A 21,685-nucleotide genomic window follows, 5' to 3' on the forward strand; every position below is an offset into this window, starting at 1 on the left:
CGGTGTAATGTTCCAGTGACATCCAACTTTTATACTCACTGCCTTGGCCTATAAAGGTGAGCATGCCAAATGCTTTCCTCGATCCTCTATGCACCTGTGTTGCACCGCAAGAACCCTCTGTACATCAATATTACTAAGTTCTGTCCCATTTACTGTATGGATCCTGTGTTTGACATCTTAAAATGCATTACTCACACTTGCCTGGATTAAATTCTATTCACCACCACTTTCCTTTGTATTCTTTCACAATCTTCTTTGCTATCTACTACTCCACAAATGTTTGTGCTGTCAGTAAACATGCTAATCAGTCTACCTAAAATCTCATCATGTCATTTATACAGTATGTGAAAAAAAGCAAAGGTCCCACCACTGATCTCTGTACTATACTACTGGTAACAAGCTTCCAGTTGGAAAAGCACCCCTTGACCACTACGTCTTGGCTCCTATTATCCAGCCAACTTTGGATTTAGTTTGCCAAATACCTAAACAATTTTGAAGTAAAAGAAGCTGCCAAATTATCCTAAGAACTTATATTGTTTCACTTCTGCCTTTTGGGGAAGGAAAAATGTCATTTCTCTGTCTGCTCCATCCATCAAGCCCACCACAATGTGATTAACTCGGTCATTTCAGAGGGAGCTATAGATCCTCATATTCCTTGAAGCACAAAAAAACCACTAAGTAATGGGTGTCACAATAGCGCAGTGGTTTGCGCCATGCTATTACAGCACAGGGCATTTCGGAGTTCATTGGTCAATTCCAGCACTGTTATGTCAGGAGTATTTGCACTTCCTCCCTGTGGAATATGTGGGTTTTCTTCAGGTCCTTTGGTTTCCTCCCATAGTCCGAAGATATACTAGGTAGGGTAATTTGTTATTGTAAATTGCCCTATAATTAGATTAAAGTTAATCTGGTTTGTGGGGGGTTGCTGGAGCGACACGGAAGGGCCTACTCCACACTGCATCTTTAAATAAATAAATAAATAAATAAATAGAAGATTTTCTGCTTCTGAACTTCATGGCTGTGAAGAAGAAGGCTTATAATTAATGTCACTTTGTGGTCAACCCGTATTATAGTTATTGCCGTAGGTTTGATTGTGTGATATATGATTATGTGACATTCAGGAAGTTACTTTGGTTACCTCTCCCAAAGATGAATATATTTTGTCCTGGAAATAAACCATTCACAGATATTTGAAGACCACCAGACTAGTAGAGTAGCTGAAGAAGAAGGAGAAAACAAATGTTGGTGCAGGATTTGCAATGGGAAAATTAAAGACAAGAGGAACATTATTAAAGTCAAAGTTGAATTGATTATTATATGCACATGTATACACATGTGCAATGAAAATCTTACATGCAGCAGCACCACAGGGACAGCTTCATATGAACAGTATCCACAAGAAACCATAAAGAAGCATAAACAGTACACAATTTTTTAAAGAAAAAACACAATTAGAACAAAAAAAAATTTCATTTTAGTGCCACATGATTAAAGTAGTCATTGTGTTGTTAAAATGTAGTGTTCAGGGTTACTGACTGTAATTGGACCAATAATGATCATGAATAGAGCATTAATTAAGTCAAGTCAATTCAAGTCACTTTTTATTGTTATTTCAACCATAACTGCTGGTACAGTACACAGTAAAAACGAGACAACGTTTTTCAGGACCATGGTGCAACATGAAACAATACAAAACTACATTGAACTACGTAAAACAACACAAAAAACTACACTAGACTACAGACCTACCCAGGACAGCATAAAGTGCACAGAACAGTGCAGACATTACAATAAATAATAAACAATACTATAGGCACAGCACAGGGCAGTAAGCTGGTGTCAGTCCAGACTGGGTATTGAGGAGTCTGATGGCTTGGGGAAAGAAACTGTTACATAGTCTGGTCGTTAGAGCCCAAATGCTTCGGTGCCTTTTCCCAGATGGCAGGAGAGAGAAGAGTTTGTATGAGGAGTGCGTGGGGTCCTTCATAATGCTGTTTGCTTTGCAGATGCAGCATATGGTGTAAATATCTGTAAAGATGTGAAGAGAGATCTTCTCAGCTGACCTCACTATCCACTGCAGGGTCTTGTGATCTGAGACGGTGCAATTCCCGAACCAGGCAGTGATGCAGCTGCTCAGGATGCTCTCAATACAACCCCTGTAGAATGTGATGAGGATGGGGGGGTGGGAGATGGACTCTCCTCAGCCTTCGCAGAAAGTAGAGACGCTGCTGGGCTTTCTTTGCTTTATTATTACATAGCAGATAGCGAGTTGGAATCAATAGGTCTTTTTCAGACAGGAATAGTATATCCAATGGAGTCTCACTGGGACAAAGGTAACTACAGAGGCATGAGAGAGCAGCTGGCCAAAGTTGATTGGAAGGAGACCCGAGCAGGGATGAAGGTGGAGCAGCAATGTCAGGAGTTTCTAGGAATAATTTGGAAGACTCAAAGGAGAAGCATTCTAAAAGGACAATGAGGTGGCTGTAGCTGACAAGGGAAGTTAAAAACAACATAAAAGCAAGAGAAAGGGTGTAAAATTTTGCAAAGCCATGGGAAGCTAGAGGATTGGGGAGCTTTTAAAAACCAACAAAAGGTATCTTTAAAAAAGAGAGAAAAGGTGAAATACAAAAGTAAATTTACTAATAATATAAAAGAGGATGCCAGAAGTTTTTTTCCATATAGAAGAAAGGCTAGAATGGACACTGGACCACTAGAAAATTATGCTGGAGCAGTAGTAATGGAAAAGGAAGAATCAGAATCAAATTTATTGTTGCTGACGTAAATTGTGAAATTTGTTGTTTTGTGGCAGCAGTACAGTGTGAGACATAGAAGTTGCTATGTTACATAAAATAAATAGTACAAAGCGGGAATAATGAAGTAATGTTCGTGAGTTCACAGACTGGTCAGATATCTGATAGGACAGGGGAAGTATGTGTTTCTAAAATATTGAGTGTGAGTCTAAAGGCTCCTGTACCTCCTCCCTGGTGGTAGTGATGAGAAGAGGGCGTGCTCTGGATGACAGGGATTTTTAACTATGGGTGGCACCTCCTCGAGCAGCCACCTCTTGAGGATGTCCTCAATGGTGGGAGAGTGTTGTGCCTGTGATAGAGCTGACTGAGTCGATAACCCTCCACAGCCTCTTACAATACAGACTGTTAGAGGTTCCCTATCGGGCTGTGAGGCAACCAGTCAGAATGTTCTCCACCGTGCTTCTGTAGAAATCTACAAGAGTATTTGGTGACAAAACAAATCTGCTCAAACTCCTAATGAAGTAGTGTCTTGTTTATGTTTGCATTTGTGTTTTAGGCCTAGGATAAATCTTCTGAGATGTTGATGCCCAAGAACTTGAAAATGCTTACTCTTTCCACTGCTGCCCCCTCAACGAGGACAGTGTGTGTTCCCTCACTTCCTGAAGTCCACAATCAATTAACTTGAAGCTGACATTGAGTGAGAGATTGTTGTTGCGACACCACTCAACCCGCAGATCAATCTCACTCCTGTACACCTCCCTGTTGCCATGTGAGATTTGGCAACAGTAGTGTCATCAGCAGGTTTATAGATGGCACTTGAGCAGTGTCTAGCCACATATTCAGAGCAATGGGCTAAGCACACATCCTTGAAGTGTGCCTGTGTTGATGGTCAGTGAGGAGGAGATGTTATTACTGACCCGCAATGACTGTGGGTTCCCAAAAAGAAAAAGGAGGATCCCGTTGCAGGGGGAGGTACAGATGCCCAGATTTTGAAGCTTGCTGATTAGTAATGAATGGATGACAGAGTTGGTTGCTAAGCGGTAATCGATAAAACCATAGCCTGACATATGTTTTGCTGTGTCTTGGTACTTCAAAGCTGAGTGGAGAGCCAATGAGATTGCCTGTTGTAGACTTGTGGCACTAAGCCAATTGTGGTGGGTCTAAGTCTTTGCTCAGGCAGTAATTTAATTCTGGCCACGACCGGCCTCTCAAAGCACTTCATTACAGTAGATGTGAGTGCTACTGGACGATAGTCCTTAAGGCAACTTACTCTGCTCTTCTTATGCACCAATGTGATTGATGTCCTTTTGAAGCAGGTGGGAACCTCTAATTGCAGCAATGAGAGACTGAAGATGTGCTTGAACATTCCAGCCATTTGGCCAGCACTGATTTTCAGTAGCCTGCCAGGTATACCATCAAGCTTGACAGCCTTGTGAGAGTTCACGCCCTTGAAGGATGTTCTGACGATGACCACTGAGACAGAGATCCCAGGATCACCCAGATGCTATAGGGATTCACATGGGCTTACTGCTATTCTCGCTTTTAAAACATGCATAAAATGCATTGAGTGAAGGAGTGAACCATCACTACCATTTATGCAGTTAAGTTTTGCATTATAGGAATCAGCATGCAAACCCAACCACAGCTGTCATACATCTAACTGTGTCTCTAACTTCAAATGGAATTACTTTTTCTCACAATGGTATTCCATAGGCCATACTTGGACTCCTTGTAGGATTGTTCCTTGAAGCAGCTATATTTCTTTAGGAATTTGAGATTTGGTTTGTCAACTAAAACACTTGAAAACTTCTACAAATGTACCGTGGCGAGCATTCTGACAGGCTGCATCCCTGAACAGTATTGGGAGGAATTACTGCAAAAGATTGAAATAAGTTGCAGAAACTTGAAAAATTAGTCATCCCTATCATGGGTATTAAGATTAATCCAAAGATTCCAAGATATCTTCAAGGAGCAGTGCCTTAGGAAGGCAGTGTTCATCATTAAGGATCCCCAGCACCCAGGACTTCTGTTCTTTTCATTGTTACGGTCAGCAGGAAGGTACAGAAGCCTGAAGACACATACTCAGTGATTCAGGAACAGCTTCTTCCCCTCTGCCATCTGTTTTCTAAATGGGTTTTGAATCCACAAACACTAGCTCACTACTTTTTATTTTTGCTTCTTTGCACTGCTTAATTTAACTATTTAATAGACATATATATACATAATGCAACTCAGTTTATTTCTCTATATTTATTTAGCATGTATTTCACTGTACTGCTACCATAAAGTTAACAAATTTCACAACATATGCCAGTGATATTAAACTTGATTCTGATTCTGATTATGAATTGTGGTTTTGAGTGACACAAAGCTAGCCCTCAGCAGTCTGTGAATCTCCCGGTTTGTTCAGGGTGTCTGGTTTGATCAAACTCGGTATATTGTAGAAGGCATACACTCATCCACACAGGTCTTGATGAAGTTGGTGATGGCTATTGAATATTCACACAGATCCGAAGATGAATCTGTGAATATGGTCCAGTCAACCAATTCTAGGCAATCCTGTAAATGCTCCTGCACCTCCCTTGACCATACATTCACCATTGGTAGTGTAGTCCTCAGTCTTTGCCTATATGTCAAGGGTAGAAATACAGCAAGGATCTCAGACTTGCCAAAGTGCGGGTGTAGGATGGCATGGTAAGCATTCTTGATGGTGGTGTAACAGTGATCCATTGTGCTGACCCTTCTGGTTCTGCTGGTAACATGTTGTTCATAAGTGGTTAGAGATTCCTTCAACTAACCTGGCTGAAGTCTCCCATGATGATTGGCAAGACATCAAAGTGTGTTATTTCATGACTGCCTATTATGGTGCTCAGCTCCTCCAGATTAGGTACATTTAAAGTGTAGGCTGATTGGTTCTTGATTAATAAGGGTGCTAAATGTTACAGGGAGAAGGCAGAAGAATAGAGTTAAGAGGGAATAATAAATCAACCATAATCAAAAGGTGCAGCAGACTCAATGGGCTGAATGGCCTAATTTTGCTATATGCCTTATGTTCTTATGATCAACTTTTGGTTGTCAATTATTTACAGTTTGAGTAATTACTTACAGAAAGAACAGAGTGCAAGGTATCCAAATCTGCTGATGATATGAAAATAGGTTGGAAGCCTTGTTGTGATGAGAATATCAGAATTCTGCAAATGTTTGAATGGGTGAAAACTTAGCAAATGAAATTTAATGTGGGAAAGTGTTTGGTAGGTTGGATCAAAAGGCAGGTTATTATCTAAAAGAAGGCAGACTGTAGATGAGCACAGTATATAAGGATCTAGATGTTCTTGTCCACGAAATCCAAGAAGTTAGCGAACAAATGCAGCAAATAGTCAGTAAGACAAATGGCATATTAGTCTTTATTGCAAGATTATTTTGGATCAGAAAGCTGAAGTATTGTTACAGTTGTACAAGATACTGATGAGGCCAATCCTGGAGTACTTTGCACAGTTACGGTTACATCATTTTAGAAAAGATATACTGGTACTGGTGTCAGTCCAGAAGATATTCACTAGGTTAATCCTGGGATGAGAGGATTGTCCTTTCAGAGAAGCTAAAGAATTTCTTACTGGGGTTTGGAAGAATATGGCCTTTTTGAAGCATGGAAAATCCTTAGGGATCATCTCAGGATAGATGTCGAGATGTTTCTGGGACATAGTTAAGGAATTAAGAATGGCCATTTAGAATTGAGGAGCAGTTGATGGTAAATCTCTAGAGTCCTCTACTTAGAAATAGAACTCAGCAAACTTAAAAGGAGCCCTGTTGAGTATAAAGTGAGTACAGGATACAGGGCCCCACTCCTTTCAGAGGGAGTGCTGGAATCAGAGTCATCATGAAGTACTTAGAGATGTTGCGAGTGACACTTATTAACTCCAGCCTGCCAGACAAACTCAACCCACTGAAATTTACCTTCTGCCAAAACAGATCTGTGGCTGACATCATCACCTTTGCCTAATACTCATCACTGGAACATCTGGACATTAAAGACAGCTTTGTTAGGTTTAAAGGTGTTGAGGTGGAGATACCTCTCTATCAAAGGGGGTGTAAGACGCTCCTTCCCTCCATAGCCTGCAGGTCACCCTTGGGCAAGGTGTAGCATCTGCTTAGTCCCCTGATCAGGGCCACATGAAGCCATGGGAGCAGGTGTTCAGTGGTCGCATGAGCAACAGGTGCATATCACAAGTCCTGGTTATGTGACCTCTGACACCAGGCAGACAATTTCTGAAGAAAATTGATAATGGCAGGTGTCACCCATCTTGTGAAGACACTGGTCAGAAGAAGGCAAAGCCAAACCACTTTTGTAGAAAAATATGCCAAGAACAATTGTGGTTAAAGACCACGATCATACAACATGGCACATAACGATGATGATGTTAAGCTATTGTTTATTAACTACAGCTTCACCTTCAATACCATAATTCCAAGCAATTTCCTCTCCAAACTCCTAAACCTGGCACTTAACACCACCCTTTGCAATTGGATCATTGATTTTCTGACCAACAGCAGCCCCACTGCCATGATTATTCTCAACACTGGAGGAACTCAGCAAGCCAGGCAGAATCTATAGAAAAAAATACAGTCGACATTTCGGGCCGAAACCCTTCAGCAGGACTGGAGAGAAAAAGATGACGAGTAGAGTTAAAAGGTGGAGGAGGGGAGGGAGAAACTCAAGGTGATAGGTGAAACCTGGAAGGCGGAGGGGGGAGGTGAAGATCTGGGAAGTTGATTGGTGAAAGAGATATAGGGCTGGAGAAGGGGGAATCTAATAGGAGAGGACAGAAGGCCATAGAAGAAAGAAAAGGAGAGAGGAGTGCCAGAGAGAGGCGATGGGCAGGCAAGGAGATAAGATGAGAGAGGGAAAAGGGATGGAGAATAGTGAAGGAGGGTCATTACCAGAAGTTTGTGAAATCAATGTTCATGCCATCAGGTTGGGGGCTACGCAGATGGAATAAAAGTTGCTGATCCTCCAGTCTGAATGTGGCCTCATCGTGACAGTAGAGGAGGCCATGGATAGAACTATTGGAATGGATGTGGAAGTGGAACTAAAATGGGTGGCAACTGGGAGATCCCGCTTTTTCTGGCAGACAGAGCATAGGCACTTGGCGAAGCGGTCTCCCAATCTGTGCCGGATCTCACTGAAATACAGGAGGCCTCACCAGGAGCAGTGGACATAGTAAATGACCCCCAACAGGCTCACAGGTGAAGCGTCGCCTCATCTGGAAGGACTGTTTGGGGCCGTGAATGGTAGTGAGGGAGGAAGTGTAGGAGTAGGTAAAGCACTAGTTCTGTTTGCAAGGATAAGTGCCAGGAGGGAAATCAGTGGAGAGGGACAAATGGACAAGGGAGTCGCGTAGGGAGCAATCCCTGCAGAAAGCAGAGGGGTGGTGGGATCCTGTTGGAGATAGAAGTTTTGGAAAGTTATGTGCTAGACAGGGAAGCTGGTTGGGTGGTAAATGAGGACAAGAGGAACCTGTCCCTGTAGGCTGGTGGGAGGATGGGGTGAGAGCAGACATGTGTGAAATGGAAAAGATGCAGTTGAGGGCAGTGTTGATGGTGGAAGAAGGAAAGCCACTTTCTTTGAAGAAGGAGGACATCTCCATTCTGGAATGAAAAGCCTCATCCTGAGAGCAGATGTGGTGGAGACAGAGGAATTGAGAGAAGGTTATAAAAGGAATGCTGGAAATAGGGCTCCAATTTGTTTAAAGGGAATATGAGTTACAAACCCTTCATCAGTTTCAAAGAGGCACCGAAAACGCAACCTGGTGAGATTAAAATGAGTAGAAGAAGCAGGTCTCATGTGATTTTAAAGGTAGCTGGGAAACAGGTCCCAGTGAGCTTACAGGGAGTACTATAAACAGGGCCCTAAAACTATAAGCTCTGGAAACCAAACTGCAAAGCTCATTACTGAGCCTCAGGATTTTTGAACAATAGTATAATAGATTGTTAGAATTTTACAATATCAGCATTTTTTCTTGAATACGTAGCTTAAAGGGTGTAGTCTTTGCAAATGGTTAATTTCTACTTACATATATGTTTCTCCACTTTTAACAGAAATTAAAGAAGATATTCTGAGCAGAAACACATTTAAAATATAATTTTCTCTATTTCTAATAAATTGTGATATCTTTATAGTTACAAGCATCTCTTTATTGTCTTGCATTTTAGGATGAACAAATTGCTAAAAGAAGGGAGGAACTTCTGGCAGAGCGAGCTGAAAGAAAGAAAGAGAAACAGGTAAAATTGAGTTGTGATAAGAACAAGTAAGTGTCAGAGGAAAGTTTCATTATTACAAAACTAATGATTACTAATATTTGAAGAAGTGGGACTAACTGTATTTCTCCTACAGAGACCCAGTATGTATTTATTAAGGATTAAGACTCATAGGACACAGAAGCAGAATTAGGCCACTTAGCCCATTGAATCTGCTGTGCTACTCAATCAAGACTGATTTATTTTCACTCTCGCCTTGTAAGCTTAACGTCCATACTGATCAAGAACCTATCAGCCTCTGCTTTAAATATACCCACTGACTTGGCCTCCACAGCCAACTATGCCAATGAATTCCACAGATTCACTACTTTCTGGCTGAAGAAATTCCTCCTCATGTCTGTTCCAAATGGACATCCTTATATTCTGAGGCTGTACCCACTGGCCCTAGACTTCCCTATCATTGAAACATCCTCTGCATGTCCACTCTATATAGGCCTTTCAACATTCAATAGGTTTCAATAAGATCCCCCTTCTTTCTTCTAAATTCCAGTATGTAAAGGCCCAGAACCTCTTCGGAACCCTCTTAAATGCCAGCAAATCCTTTCTTAAATAAAGGGTCCAAAATTGCTCACAATATTCCAAGTGAGGCAATGTCCTGCCTTATAAAGCCTCAATATTACATCATTTATTTTATATTCTCGTCCTCTTGAAATTAATCCTGCATGAGGAGCAAAGTCCCTTTGCTCCTCAGATTTTTGATTATTTTTTTGTGTTTAGAAAACAGTCTATGCTTTTATTCCTTCTACCAAAGTGCATGACCATACATTTCCCTACACTTTATTCCATCTGCCACTTCTTTGCCCATTTTCTTTATCTGTCTAAGTCCTTCTGCAAACTCCCTGCTTCCTCAATGCTACCTGCCCCTCCAACAATCCTCACCTCATCCACAAACTTAATCACAAAGCCATCAATTTCATCGTCAAAATCATTGACATGCAATTTAAGAAGAAGTGGCCCCAACAGCGACCCTTGCAGAACAGCTCTAGCCACTGGCAGCCAAGCAGAAAAAGCTCCCTTTATTCCTACTTTTGCTTCCTGCTGGTCAGCCAATCTTCTATCCATGCTAGTATCTTTAAGCAGCACCTTGTCAAAGGCCTTCTGAAAATCCCAAAATCAACATCTACTCACTCTCCTTTGTCTATTCTGCCAGTTACTTCCTCTAAGAATTCCAACAGATGAATCAGGCAAAATTTCCCCTTGTGGAAATTAATTTAAATATCAATTTATAGATAAATTTACTTTACAGTGTATAATTATGACCTGGATGAAGAATTGGAGGGATGGGCTTAGTAAATTTGCTGATGAAACAAAGTTTGGAGGTGTTGTGGATGGTATGGAGGGCTGTCAGAGGTTACAGTGGGATATTGATAGGATGCAAAAATGGGCTGAGAAGTGGCAGATGGAGTTCAACCCAGATAAGCGTGAGGTGCAAACACGAAATCTGCAGATGCTGGAAATTCAAACAACACACACAAAATGCTGGTAGAACACAGCAGGCCAGGCAGCATCTATAGGAAGAAGCACTGTCGACGTTTCGGGCCTAGACCCTTCGTCAGGACTAGACCTGTGTAGAGAATCAGAGGGACCTTGGGGTTCAAGTCCATAGGACATTCAAGACTGCTGGGCAGGTTAACTCTGTGGTTAAGAAATCATACAGTGGATTGGCCTTCATCAATCATGGAACTGAGTTTAAGAGCTGAGAGGTAATGTTGCAGCTATATAGGATCCTGGTCAGACTCCACTTGGAGTACTGTGCTCATTTCTGGTTGCCTCGCTATAGGAAGGATGTGGAAACCATAGAAAGGGTGCAGAGGAGATTTACAAGGATGTAGCCTGGATTGCAGAGCATGCTTTAATGAGAATAGGTTGAGTGAACTCAGCCTTTTCTCCTTGGAGCGATAGAGGTATATAAGATGATGAGAGGCATTGGTTTTGTGGATAGTCAGAAGCTTTTTCCCAGGGCTGAAATGGCTAGTATCAGAAGGCATAGTTTTAAGGTACTTGGAAGTAGGTACAGAGGAGATATCAGGGGTAAGTTTTTTACACAGAGTGGTGAGTGCATGGAATGGGCTTCCAGCAACGGTGGTGGAGACGGATATGATAGGGTCTTTTAAGAGACTCCTGTGCAGGTATATGGAGCTCAGAAAAATAGAGGGCTATGGGTAACCCTAGGTAATTTCTCAGGATAAGGACATGTTCGGCACAGGTTTGTGGGCCGGAGGTCCTGTATTGTGCTGTAGGTTTTCTATGTTTCTATCATGTGGTTTCTACATACTGTACAAATATTATTGTGCAATATTTTTAAGTTGTATTTGTTTCAAAATCAGTAAAATCTTCATACAATACCAAATGTAACCAAGTATAAGGAACTGGATTTTACAGCTATTTTTTATTTTTTTACACTATTTTAACCAGAGGACATGGTGTAGAGGGTCAAACAAACAGGTTTACAGACATGCCCATATATGCAGATATTTTGTTCCAGATCTATTCCTAATTTTTATGGATCCACTCTTCCATTTGGTAATTTGCCCTTCTGAGGCAAACAGATAAATGTTGTGATGCAGAACATCTGTAAATAATTATAATCACAAAGTGCTGTGAGTAACTTTTTATGGAATTGTGAAGGAAAATTGGTAGTGTTAATTTTTCTTCAAATAATTTTCCTTTATGGCTGTTTTAGCATTAAAGGTCAAAACCAATAACAGTTAAGGCTAATTTGCTTCAATTTCCTATCCAGTGTTACTAAGGATAAAATTTATTCACCAAATAAATTAACATATATTAGGAATTTGCTGTTGGTCAGGATATGGTATGCAACAAAAACCAACATTCAACAATTATAAAGAATAAAGAATTGCCTAAAAATAAAATTAGAGATTATAATATGGTAGGGAATAAAATGTGTATAAATAGATAAACACCAGCATATACTTACAACATTTTAAAAGTAGTTTAAACTGTTTACAGTGCACTGATAGAAGGGGTTAGGGGGTCTGACTAGAATGGTTGATCAGTTTAACTGCCTGGGGAGGAAACTTTTAAGAAGGCGTGAAGTTTTGTTTTGATAGCCCTATAGTGCTTTCCAGAATGGAGCTTTTGGAAAAGGCAAATTGCAGGACGAGTAATGTTTGCAATTATTTTTCCTACCTGCATGTTGTGGAAGTTATTTATATGCCTTGAAATCATGATTTTTTAGTTTCTGTAGCCACTCGCATTCTAATAGAAGGAAAGAACTAACACTAAAAGGCAACAATTGAGAACACTGGTGAAATCTTAAGTAGAAAATCTTTTGAAATACATTGCATTACAAGGCTGTGTGTTTATCCCCTGCTCTACTGTCTTATTACTGGAAGATCTGTCCTTACAATGTTTACTCATAAACATGTCAATATGTTATTACTAAGTTATGTTTAGCACTGAATTTTAATAATTATGCAATTACTTTTTAGGCTGATAAACCTGAACCAACTTCAGAAGGAAGTGAGGCAAGTGATGAAGAAGAAGAAGAAGAAGGCGAAGAAGAAGAAGAAGAAGATGAGAACATTGAAGATATTCTAGCAGATGAGTTTATGGTGGAGGAGGAGGAAGTAGATGAGGAGGAAGAAGAAGAAAGTGAAGTTATTGAACAGATGAGAACTGACATTGGAGATAAATATGAGTCCGATCAAGAGAGGATAAGTGCACTTCGGGTACAAATACATCATTGAAAATATTCCATTCCATATTAAATGATACAATTTGCATCTGAAAGAAACTGTTCAAAATGCATTAGAAATGTTATGAAAATACTTATTAGTTGCATTTAAATAGGGGTTTAGTTGAATTTATACTTATGAAGTAAATTATGAGAAGTTGAGACAATTTGATTAATTCCTGCTTTGTGATGTGAACAATGATAGATCAATTTGTATTGGTTTCATGAACAAAATAAGCTGTTCCAGGGAATTTAACTGTTTATTTTTAAATAGCAAATTGCATTAAATGTGCAACAAAATAGAAACTAATGTTAGATATCATAACGAGTATGGAGCAATTGATTTTTAAAACACATTGCCAGATTATTAACAACCAGCAATAATAAAAGATCTCTATTATTTAAAATAAATATGAATGATAAGGCAGAATGGCATCTATTTAAGCTTATACTATAAAAAAAGTTTGTTAAGAATTGACGTAATTCTTTCTTCTGGAACAAATAGCCAGAAAGTGTAGTGGACATTGATTCTCATTGTAAGCTTTTTAGAGGCAGCTTCCTAATTCAAGTAACTATTTATAGTAACAGCAGTTGAGTTATCAGGGTATGGATTAATGGGGGTCTTTCATTTTTGATTTTATAACAACGAGTAACTCAATAACGTAGTCATTACGTTGCTTGTTCAGAAAATTTTTTGGTTAAGAGTTTGGGTAAGTGAGGTTCTTGTTTACACAACAGTATCTATATTTGTTTGCATGCGATTACTGGACCAAGTATTACTTTAAGATGGAAACTATGCAACTTTCAATATTCAACCAACATCAACAACAAATAGATTTGTCATGACATTAGCTTGCAAATGTATTTCATTGACTGTGAAACTCTTATGTTCTTACCAATAATAACGTCCCTTCAAATGGTAGTAAATTGTCTCAAGTATTATCAAGGAACAGTTGCTGTTGAGCCATTTATGGAGAGATTCAGCCTGACAACCAAAGCTTTTGCTGAGGAACACACACAAAATGCTGGTGGAATGCAGCAGGCCAGGCAGCATCTATAGGAAGAAGTAGAGTCAACATTTTGGGCCGAGACCCTTTGTCAGGACTAACTGAAAGAAAATATATTTTCTTTCAGTTAGTCCTGACAGAGGGTCTCAGCCTGAAACGTCGACACTACTTCTTCCTATAGATGCTGCCTGGTCTGCTACGTTCCACCAGCATTTTGTATGCATTGCTTGAACTTTCAGCATCTGCAGATTTCCTCATGTTTGCACTTTTGCTGAGGAGATGGGCTTTAAAGAGCAACTTGAAGGGAGAAAAGAGGTAGAGAGACAGAGATGTTTAACAAGTGATGTTGAAGGACCATGTGCTATTTATGAAGCAATTAAAAATCAGAATGTCCAAAATGCCAGAATTAGAAGTGTCTAGATATCTGGAGGTTGTAAGACCTTAGAAGATTACAGAAATAGGGAAACAGGATCCTATGGAGAGAATGAAAAGAAGGATTTTTAACTGATGCATTATTTATCTGCACATTTGTGGATTTTATTCCCAGCTGGGGTTCAGTTAGAGCACTAAGAGGTTGCATGCTAGAATCTTAGAAATGACCATGAAGGATGGAGAATGTAAAGAGGATTCAAGTTCATGGATTAAGAGTTTCCAATATTTATTTTTGAGGAATATTCTGCTCACCTAGTATTGGAGGGTAGACAAGTATATTAGCAACTTGGACCCAGTTGAGGAACGAAGTGGCCAGGTAGAGCATATACAAAATAATACCATGTCTCATGTGCTGCTGAGGGGAAGCTGTTGATGAGTAATAGAAGAAAGCCAAGGATAGATCCTTGGGGCAAACTATAAAGAATGGTATATATTAGGGAAGAGAAACCATTGCTGTTGATTCTCTGGCTTCAGTAAAACATCAGAAATAGTACTAGTTAACTGCCATCATAACCTTGAAGAGTGGCAAAGCAGGTTCAAAGGGCCAAATGGTCTTCTCTTGCTCCCCCTTATGTTGTTGTCTTATATTCATTCTCCAATAGCAAGAGCCAAATAAAGTTTTCCAAATTATAAAGATCTTTGGGTGAAGGATTGATCAAAACTTTTACTGTATTTTCGGATGAATGTACAGAGCAAAATGCCTTCTCTAAACTGAAAGCATAGTTTGACTATATGCCATACTGCTTTAACTAGAAGAACGTCCAAATGTGTTTCTGACAGGAAGGGGAAGAACTTTGGTTCTGATTTTGAAAAGATATACTCAAAGAAAAGATTAAATCACAAAGTTACTGTAAGTAGGAAGTAATTTCAAAGTAATTCCAAGAAAGATATGCTATGTACTCCTGGCTGGGAGTGACTTTATTCACTTTCTATCCACAATCAACTGCAAATCTGTTGATCTTCATTGTCCAGTGTGACTTGATCTGCCTTGCAAGTAAAAAGCTAAGTCTATGAGCAGTGGGGCAATTGCCCAATTATAGGTTATGAGTTTTCTTTCCTAACTATGATTGTCAGAACAATACCCACAGTAGTTCCAAAGGCTTACGTAGCCATAGACTTGGTATTTCTTGCAGATCAGCACAGGTAGCTCAATCCCGACCTTGTGAGCTGACTAAGTTGAGGTTATATATTCTCTCTGTGTCTGCATAACTTTTCCCAAGTCGCTTTGCTTTCCTCCCACATCTCAAATATATGCTGGTGAATTAATTGGTGAGTTAAGTTGGCCACGGTGTTACGGAGTCATAGAAACTACAGCACAGAAACAGGCCCTCCAGCCCATCTAGCCTGTGGTGCACTATTTTTCTGCCTTGTCCCATCGACCTGCACACAGGACAAAGCTCTCCATACACCTAGCAACCATATACCTATACAAATTTCTAAATGCTAAAATCGAACCCGCATCCATCGCTTCTGCTGGTAGGTCATTCCACACTCTTGACATCCTTTGAGTGAAGAGGTTCCCTTTGAACATTTAACCTTTCATTCTTGACCCATTACCTCTAGTTCTAGTCTCACTCAACCTCAGAGGAAAAAGTCTGCCTACATTTACCCTATCTGTACTCCTCATAATTTTTATATGTCTATCAAATATCCCCTCATTCTCCTATCCTCGAGGGAATAAAGACCTAACCTATTCAACCTTTCCCCATAACTCAGGTAGGTCCTCAAGTCCTGGCAACATCCTTGTAAATTTTCTCAGCACTCTTTCAATCTTATTAATATCTTTCGTGCAGGTAGGTGACCAGAACTGCACACAATACTCCAAATTAGGCCTCACTAGCATCTTATACAACTTCAACATAACATCCCAACACCTGTATTAAATACATTAATTTAGAAACGCCATTGTGCCAAAAGCTCTCTTCATGACCCTATCTATCTGTGATGCCACTCTCAAGGAACAAAGGAACAATGGATATGTATTCCCAGATCCTTCTGTTTTATTGCAGTCCTCAGTGCCCTACTGCTTACCGTGTAAGTCCTACCCTGGTTTGTACTCCCAATGTGCACTCCTCACATATCTGCATTAAATTACATCTGCCATTTTTCAGCTCCTTTTTCCAGCTGGTCCAGATCCCTCATCAAGCTTTGATAGTGTTGGGTGACAGGAAAATTAGGAAGTAGTTGAAGACAATTTGGGATAGAATAGGCTACAAGTGAATAGGATGATAGGAATGCCCTGAAACCTCATTGATTCAATAGGTTCAGAGGCCTCTTGGTGTTGTAAAAAAAATTGAGGTCAGGAGGGAAGTAGAAAAAATTCATAAATAATTTTGGTTTGTGGAGTTTATACAAGTATGACTACTCAGTACAGAGGTAAAGTTAAACATTCCTGGCATTATATGGGAAATCCATTCACAAACAAGAGAAAATCTGCAGATGCTGGAAATCCAAGCAACACACACAAAATACTGGAGGAACTCACCAGACCAGGCAGCATCTATGGAAAAAAGTACAGTCAACATTTCGGGCCAAGACTCTTGGGCAGAACTGGAGGGAAAAAAAAAGCTGAGGAGTAGATTTAAAAGGTGGGTGGGAGGAGAGAGAGAAACACAAGGTGACAGATGAAGCCTGAAGGGGAAGGGATGAAGGAAAGAGCTGGAAAGTTCATTGGTGAAAGGGGTACAGGGCTGGAGAAGAAGGAGTCTGATAGAAGAGGACAGAAGGCCATGGCAGAAAGAAAATGGGAGATGAGCACCAGAGGGAGGTGAGGCAATGGGTGGACAAGGAGATAAGGTGAGAGAGGGAAAAGGGGATGGGGAATGGTGAGGGGGAAGGTGTGGATTGCAGTCCACATCAGACAATTTGCTTCAAGTCACAGAAGGTTATAAACATACCAAAAGCAGCAGTGTTGAAAGAAACACAGAATTATGCTTGTTAATTAAAACCAATAGCAGTTCAAGCCCTCTGCTACATACTTGATGAAGAAAAAATGATTAATAAAAGTTGAACAAAATATATTTTAGAATTATTCTGCTTAAGGATCAAACACCAAATTATGGACATTTGAAACAGTCTAAAATCAAGACTAGATTTCCTAAGAAATAATGCATATTATTCACTTACCTGATATCTATAAATACACCCAAATAACTAACATAGCTTAGTTGTTTGAATTGTCCTTTGTTTTAAATTGACAGGATCAACTGAAAGAATTTTTGATTCCATGCATTGTGATTAATGGAAACCGTAAACCTCATATTGTCCAATACAAGTTGCATCAGAAAGTGGAACCGCTAGTGAAAAATCGTGTTAGTCTGTTTGAAAAATGTTTCCCTGTGAATATAAAACTTGCTCAAAAGCTGCTGGATAACTCTTATAAAAGGTTAAGCTCTTTTGGCCGATGGGATATTATTGAGGTAAGTGGAATATGTATATTTGTATATTAAGACAAAGACAAAAGGGAGAAAAAGGTGAAATACACCTTCTTATTAGAAATAAAGAATGAGTTACATCTTTACAGAATATTAGTCTTGTGAGTAAAGTTAAATTTTCTTGTTTTCAGACTTCTAAAAGTTGTTCTAGGTATTACCTTGGGATATTTGGATCACCATGTGAACTATGTTACAGTTTTATAACTTGTATTTTACAAATTGTATTTGTTTTAAAGTATCATGTCATGTGTTTTAATTGTATAATTATTAGAATGCTAATAAGGGGAGCATTTAAGATGCTTGTCACTTGTATGTTATGATATGCATTTGAAATCTAAATAGCTGCTATGACACACATGCACATATCACAAGTTGTTCTGGACACCATGAGTGTGAGTGTGTTGCCATCCGTGCGTTAAATACTAAAGGAATTGTGCACAATACACATAAGTGATGTGTATATTGATGCCAGCATTGGTGTTTTGGACCTCAGTATTGAGCAATCTAGCTAGTTCCTCTATTAAATGTGCAACTAAAAGTACATTCAGCAGTAACGTGGGTTGTCATTTAGTGATATCATCCACTGCTTGCAAGTTGACTGCTGTTGCTAAAATTTGCAAAATACTTTGTCACTTCTGAAGCTGCTTCAAGTTGCAGAATCATGCATTGGGTTGTACGACAGATAGTAATAAATCCATGTTGATGTGCCCTTTGCAGAAACCAGAAGATTTACGTGGCAATACACCCTGCCTTCACTTAAACAAAGCTGAGCTTTTGGGATCTGGATTTGAGAATGGAATTAGACATCATGTAATCATTAGTGAATGTCCCCACTTCTGGATGAAACCCTCACTCACTTCTCTTTTTTCCCCCTGCATTTTGGCTCCCTCTTCACCTCTCTCCAGACAGAATCGGAATTTTAATCCAACATGTGCTGCAGTTTCACTTGTGCTTCCATGTGTGCTTTGAAAAGTGTGCAGTCTGAGTTGTATGTGTATATTTCTGCATCTGTTGTGGACTATAACCTATTGTTGCCTAGAGCTACAACAGTCAGAACATTCATTTTATGAAAATATTTGAAGTCATTGAACTTTTTCCTGTATACCTGATTTCCAGAGAAAATCAGGACACTGGAATTTGGACCAAAAAGAACATACTCCTGGAGGCAAGCATGCCAAGTGGCATCTGTGGAGGTCAGAGGGATGGGCAGCCTTTCCTGATGCAGAGTCTTGGCATAAAATCGACCATCCCTCTGCCTCCACAGAAGTTGCTTGGCCCACTGAGTTCCACTAACTCAACAGGCCAGGCAGCATCTATGGAAAAGAAAACAGTTAACGTTTCGGGCCAAAATCCTTCAGCAGGCCTGGAGAAAAAATGCTGAGGAGTAGATTTAAAAGGTGCAGGGAGAGGAGAGAGAGAAACACAGGGTGATAGGTGAAACCTGAAGGAGGAGGGATAAAGTAAAGAGCTTGGAAGTTGATTGGTGAAAGAGACAGAAGGCCATGGAAGAAAGAAAAAGGGGGGAGGAGCACCAGAGGGAGGTGATGGGGGGGTAAGGAAACAAGGTGAGAGAGGGAAAAGGGAATGGGAAATTGCGAAGGGGTTGCGGTGGGTGGAGGCATTACTGGAAGTTTGAGAAACCGATGTTCATGCCATCAGGTTGGAAGCCATCCAAACAGAATATAAGGTGTTGTTCCTCCAGCCTCAATGTGGCAATCATCACGACAGTGGAGGAGGCCATACATAGACATATCAGAATGGGAATAGGAAGTGGAATTAAAATGGGTGGCCACTAGGAGATCCTGCTTTTTCTGGCAGACAGTTTGGCAAAGCAGTCTCCCAATCCACATTGGGTCTCACCGATATACAAGAGGCCACAACGGGAGCACTGGACACAGTGTAGGACCCCAACAGACTCACAGGTGAAGTGTTGCCTCACCTGGAAGGACTATTTGGGGCCCTGAATGATTGTGAGGGAGGAGATGTAGGGGCAGGTGTAGCACTTGTTCCGCTTGCAAGGATCGTGCAGGAAAGGGGTTAGTGGGGAGGGACAAATGGACAAAGGAGTCATGTAGGGAGCAAGCCCTGCTGAAAGCAGAAAGTGGGTAAAGGGAAAGATGTGTTTGGTGGTGGGATCCCGTCGGAGATAGCGGAAGTTTCGGAGAATTATGCACTGGGAGGCTGGTGAGGACTGGTGAGGCTGATAGGTGAGGACAAGAGGAGCCCTGTCCCTGGTAGGGTGGCAGGAGAATGGGTAAGAGCAGACATGCGTGAAATGGAGGAGTTGCAGTTGAGGGCAGCATTGATGGTGGAGGAAGAGAAACCCCTTTCTTTAAAAATGGAGGCCATCTCCTTTGTTCTAGAAAGAAATTCCTCATCCTGAGAGCAGATGCAGTGGAGATGAAGGAATTGAGAGAAGGGGTGCGGTAAACTATGTATACCTGTCTGGACACGCACCTCTGCTGACTGCTCCTGTGGCTCCTCCCACAGAACCCTGTATAAAGGCAATTGGAGGCACTGCTCCTCCCTCAGTCTCTGAAATGCCGTGCTCTCTTTTGCTGCTAATAAAAGCCTATCATTCACCTCCCGTCTCTGAGAGTTATTGATGGTGCATCAAGGGGATGGTGTTTTTACAAGTAACAGGGTGGGAAGAGGTATAGTCCAACTAGCTGTGAGAGACCCAACGTAGATTGGGAGACTGCCTGGCCGAGTACTTATGCTCCTCTCACGAGGAAAAAAGGGATCTCCCAGTGGCCACCCATTTTAATTCCACTTCCCATTTCCATATTCATGGCCTTCTCCACTGTTGCGATGAGGCCACACTTAGGTTGGAGGAACTACACCTTATATTCCGTTTGGGTAGCCTCCAACTTGATGGAATGAACATCAATTTCTCAAACTTCCAGTAATGCTCCCCCAGCACCACACCCATCTCCCCTTCACCATTTCCCATCCCCTTTTCCCTCTCTCATCTTGTTTCCTTACCCGCCCACCGCCTCACTCAGATGCTCCTCCCCTCCTTTCTTCCATGACCTTCTGTCTCTTTCACCAATCAACTTCCCAGCTCTTAACTTCATCCCTCCCCCTTTAGATTTCACCTATCACCTTGTGTTTTTCTCTCCCTTCCTCCCATCTTTTAAATCTACTCCTCAGCTTTTTTTCTCTCCAGGCCTGCCAAAGGGTTTCAGCCCGAAACATGGGCTATACTCTTTTCTATAGATGCTGCCTGGCCTGCTGGGTTCCTCCAGCATTTTGTGTGTGTTGTTTGGATTCCCAGCATCTGCATATTTTCTCTTGCTTATGTTTGAGTTCTTCTTGCAGTTTGTTTTATTGCTGAAAGAGAATCACCTTGACTGTAATATTTGTGGCTTTCCCCTGGCACTTAGGGTACATTCTAGTTCTCAAAGTTCTCCTGGCACTTCTTGTGCTAACATATTATTTATGTTTTAATTTTGAGTGCAACAGGCGCTTCCAGCCCAATGAGCATCATGATCTATTTATGTTCATGATGATCTCATCTGCATGAATTGCAGGTGCATATTCTTGAGACAATCCTTCTTCTCCAACAGAGCAAATCACAAACATTTCCAGTAGTGCTATGGTTTGGTTGTCGGATGTCTTTAAGGGCTGGAGCTCTGAGATTCATTTGCACATGAATGGTCTACCAGCATGGTAATGCAGATCTTGTAGCGGTGTGCTACACGCAGCGCTAAAGTAAAAACATGGAGTTGGTAAACTGCAATTAAAGATGATTTTATTAGAAATTCACGGCCTTGCTTTAAAGCCTCCCTCATCCCGCCCGCCTACGAACTCCTGAAGGCCTTTGATCGTGGTGGGTCGGGGGAAATGGCGGACCGCATCTACCTTAGCAGGCAGAGGGGTTGCCTCGTCTTTAGTAATCCTGTGGCCCAGGAAGTCAATGGTGTTGAGCCTGAACTGGCATTTGTCCGGGTTGATTGTTAGACCATATTCACTCAGTTGGGCGTAGAGTTGACGGAGGTGGGACAGATGCTCCTGACGACTGCTGCTGGCTATGAGGATGTCATCCAA

At 40.9% G+C, this 21,685-nt stretch overlaps 1 protein-coding gene across 6 annotated transcripts in view; it reads left to right on the forward strand.

Annotated features, from left to right (window-relative positions):
• ak9 (adenylate kinase 9) overlaps positions 1-21,685 on the forward strand; it is a 154,525-nt gene that overhangs the window by 92,562 nt on the left and 40,278 nt on the right. For all 6 annotated transcript variants that reach the window (XM_059982957.1, XM_059982953.1, XM_059982955.1 and 3 more), the window contains 3 exons: positions 8,961-9,029; positions 12,518-12,757; positions 17,402-17,620. In XM_059982957.1, the coding sequence (XP_059838940.1) occupies positions 8,961-9,029; positions 12,518-12,757; positions 17,402-17,620 (528 nt within the window). The remainder of the gene's footprint in view (positions 1-8,960; positions 9,030-12,517; positions 12,758-17,401; positions 17,621-21,685) is intronic.

The sequence above is a fragment of the Hypanus sabinus genome, chromosome 10 (assembly GCF_030144855.1).
Source record: "Hypanus sabinus isolate sHypSab1 chromosome 10, sHypSab1.hap1, whole genome shotgun sequence".
NCBI classification, from domain to species: domain Eukaryota; kingdom Metazoa; phylum Chordata; class Chondrichthyes; order Myliobatiformes; family Dasyatidae; genus Hypanus; species Hypanus sabinus.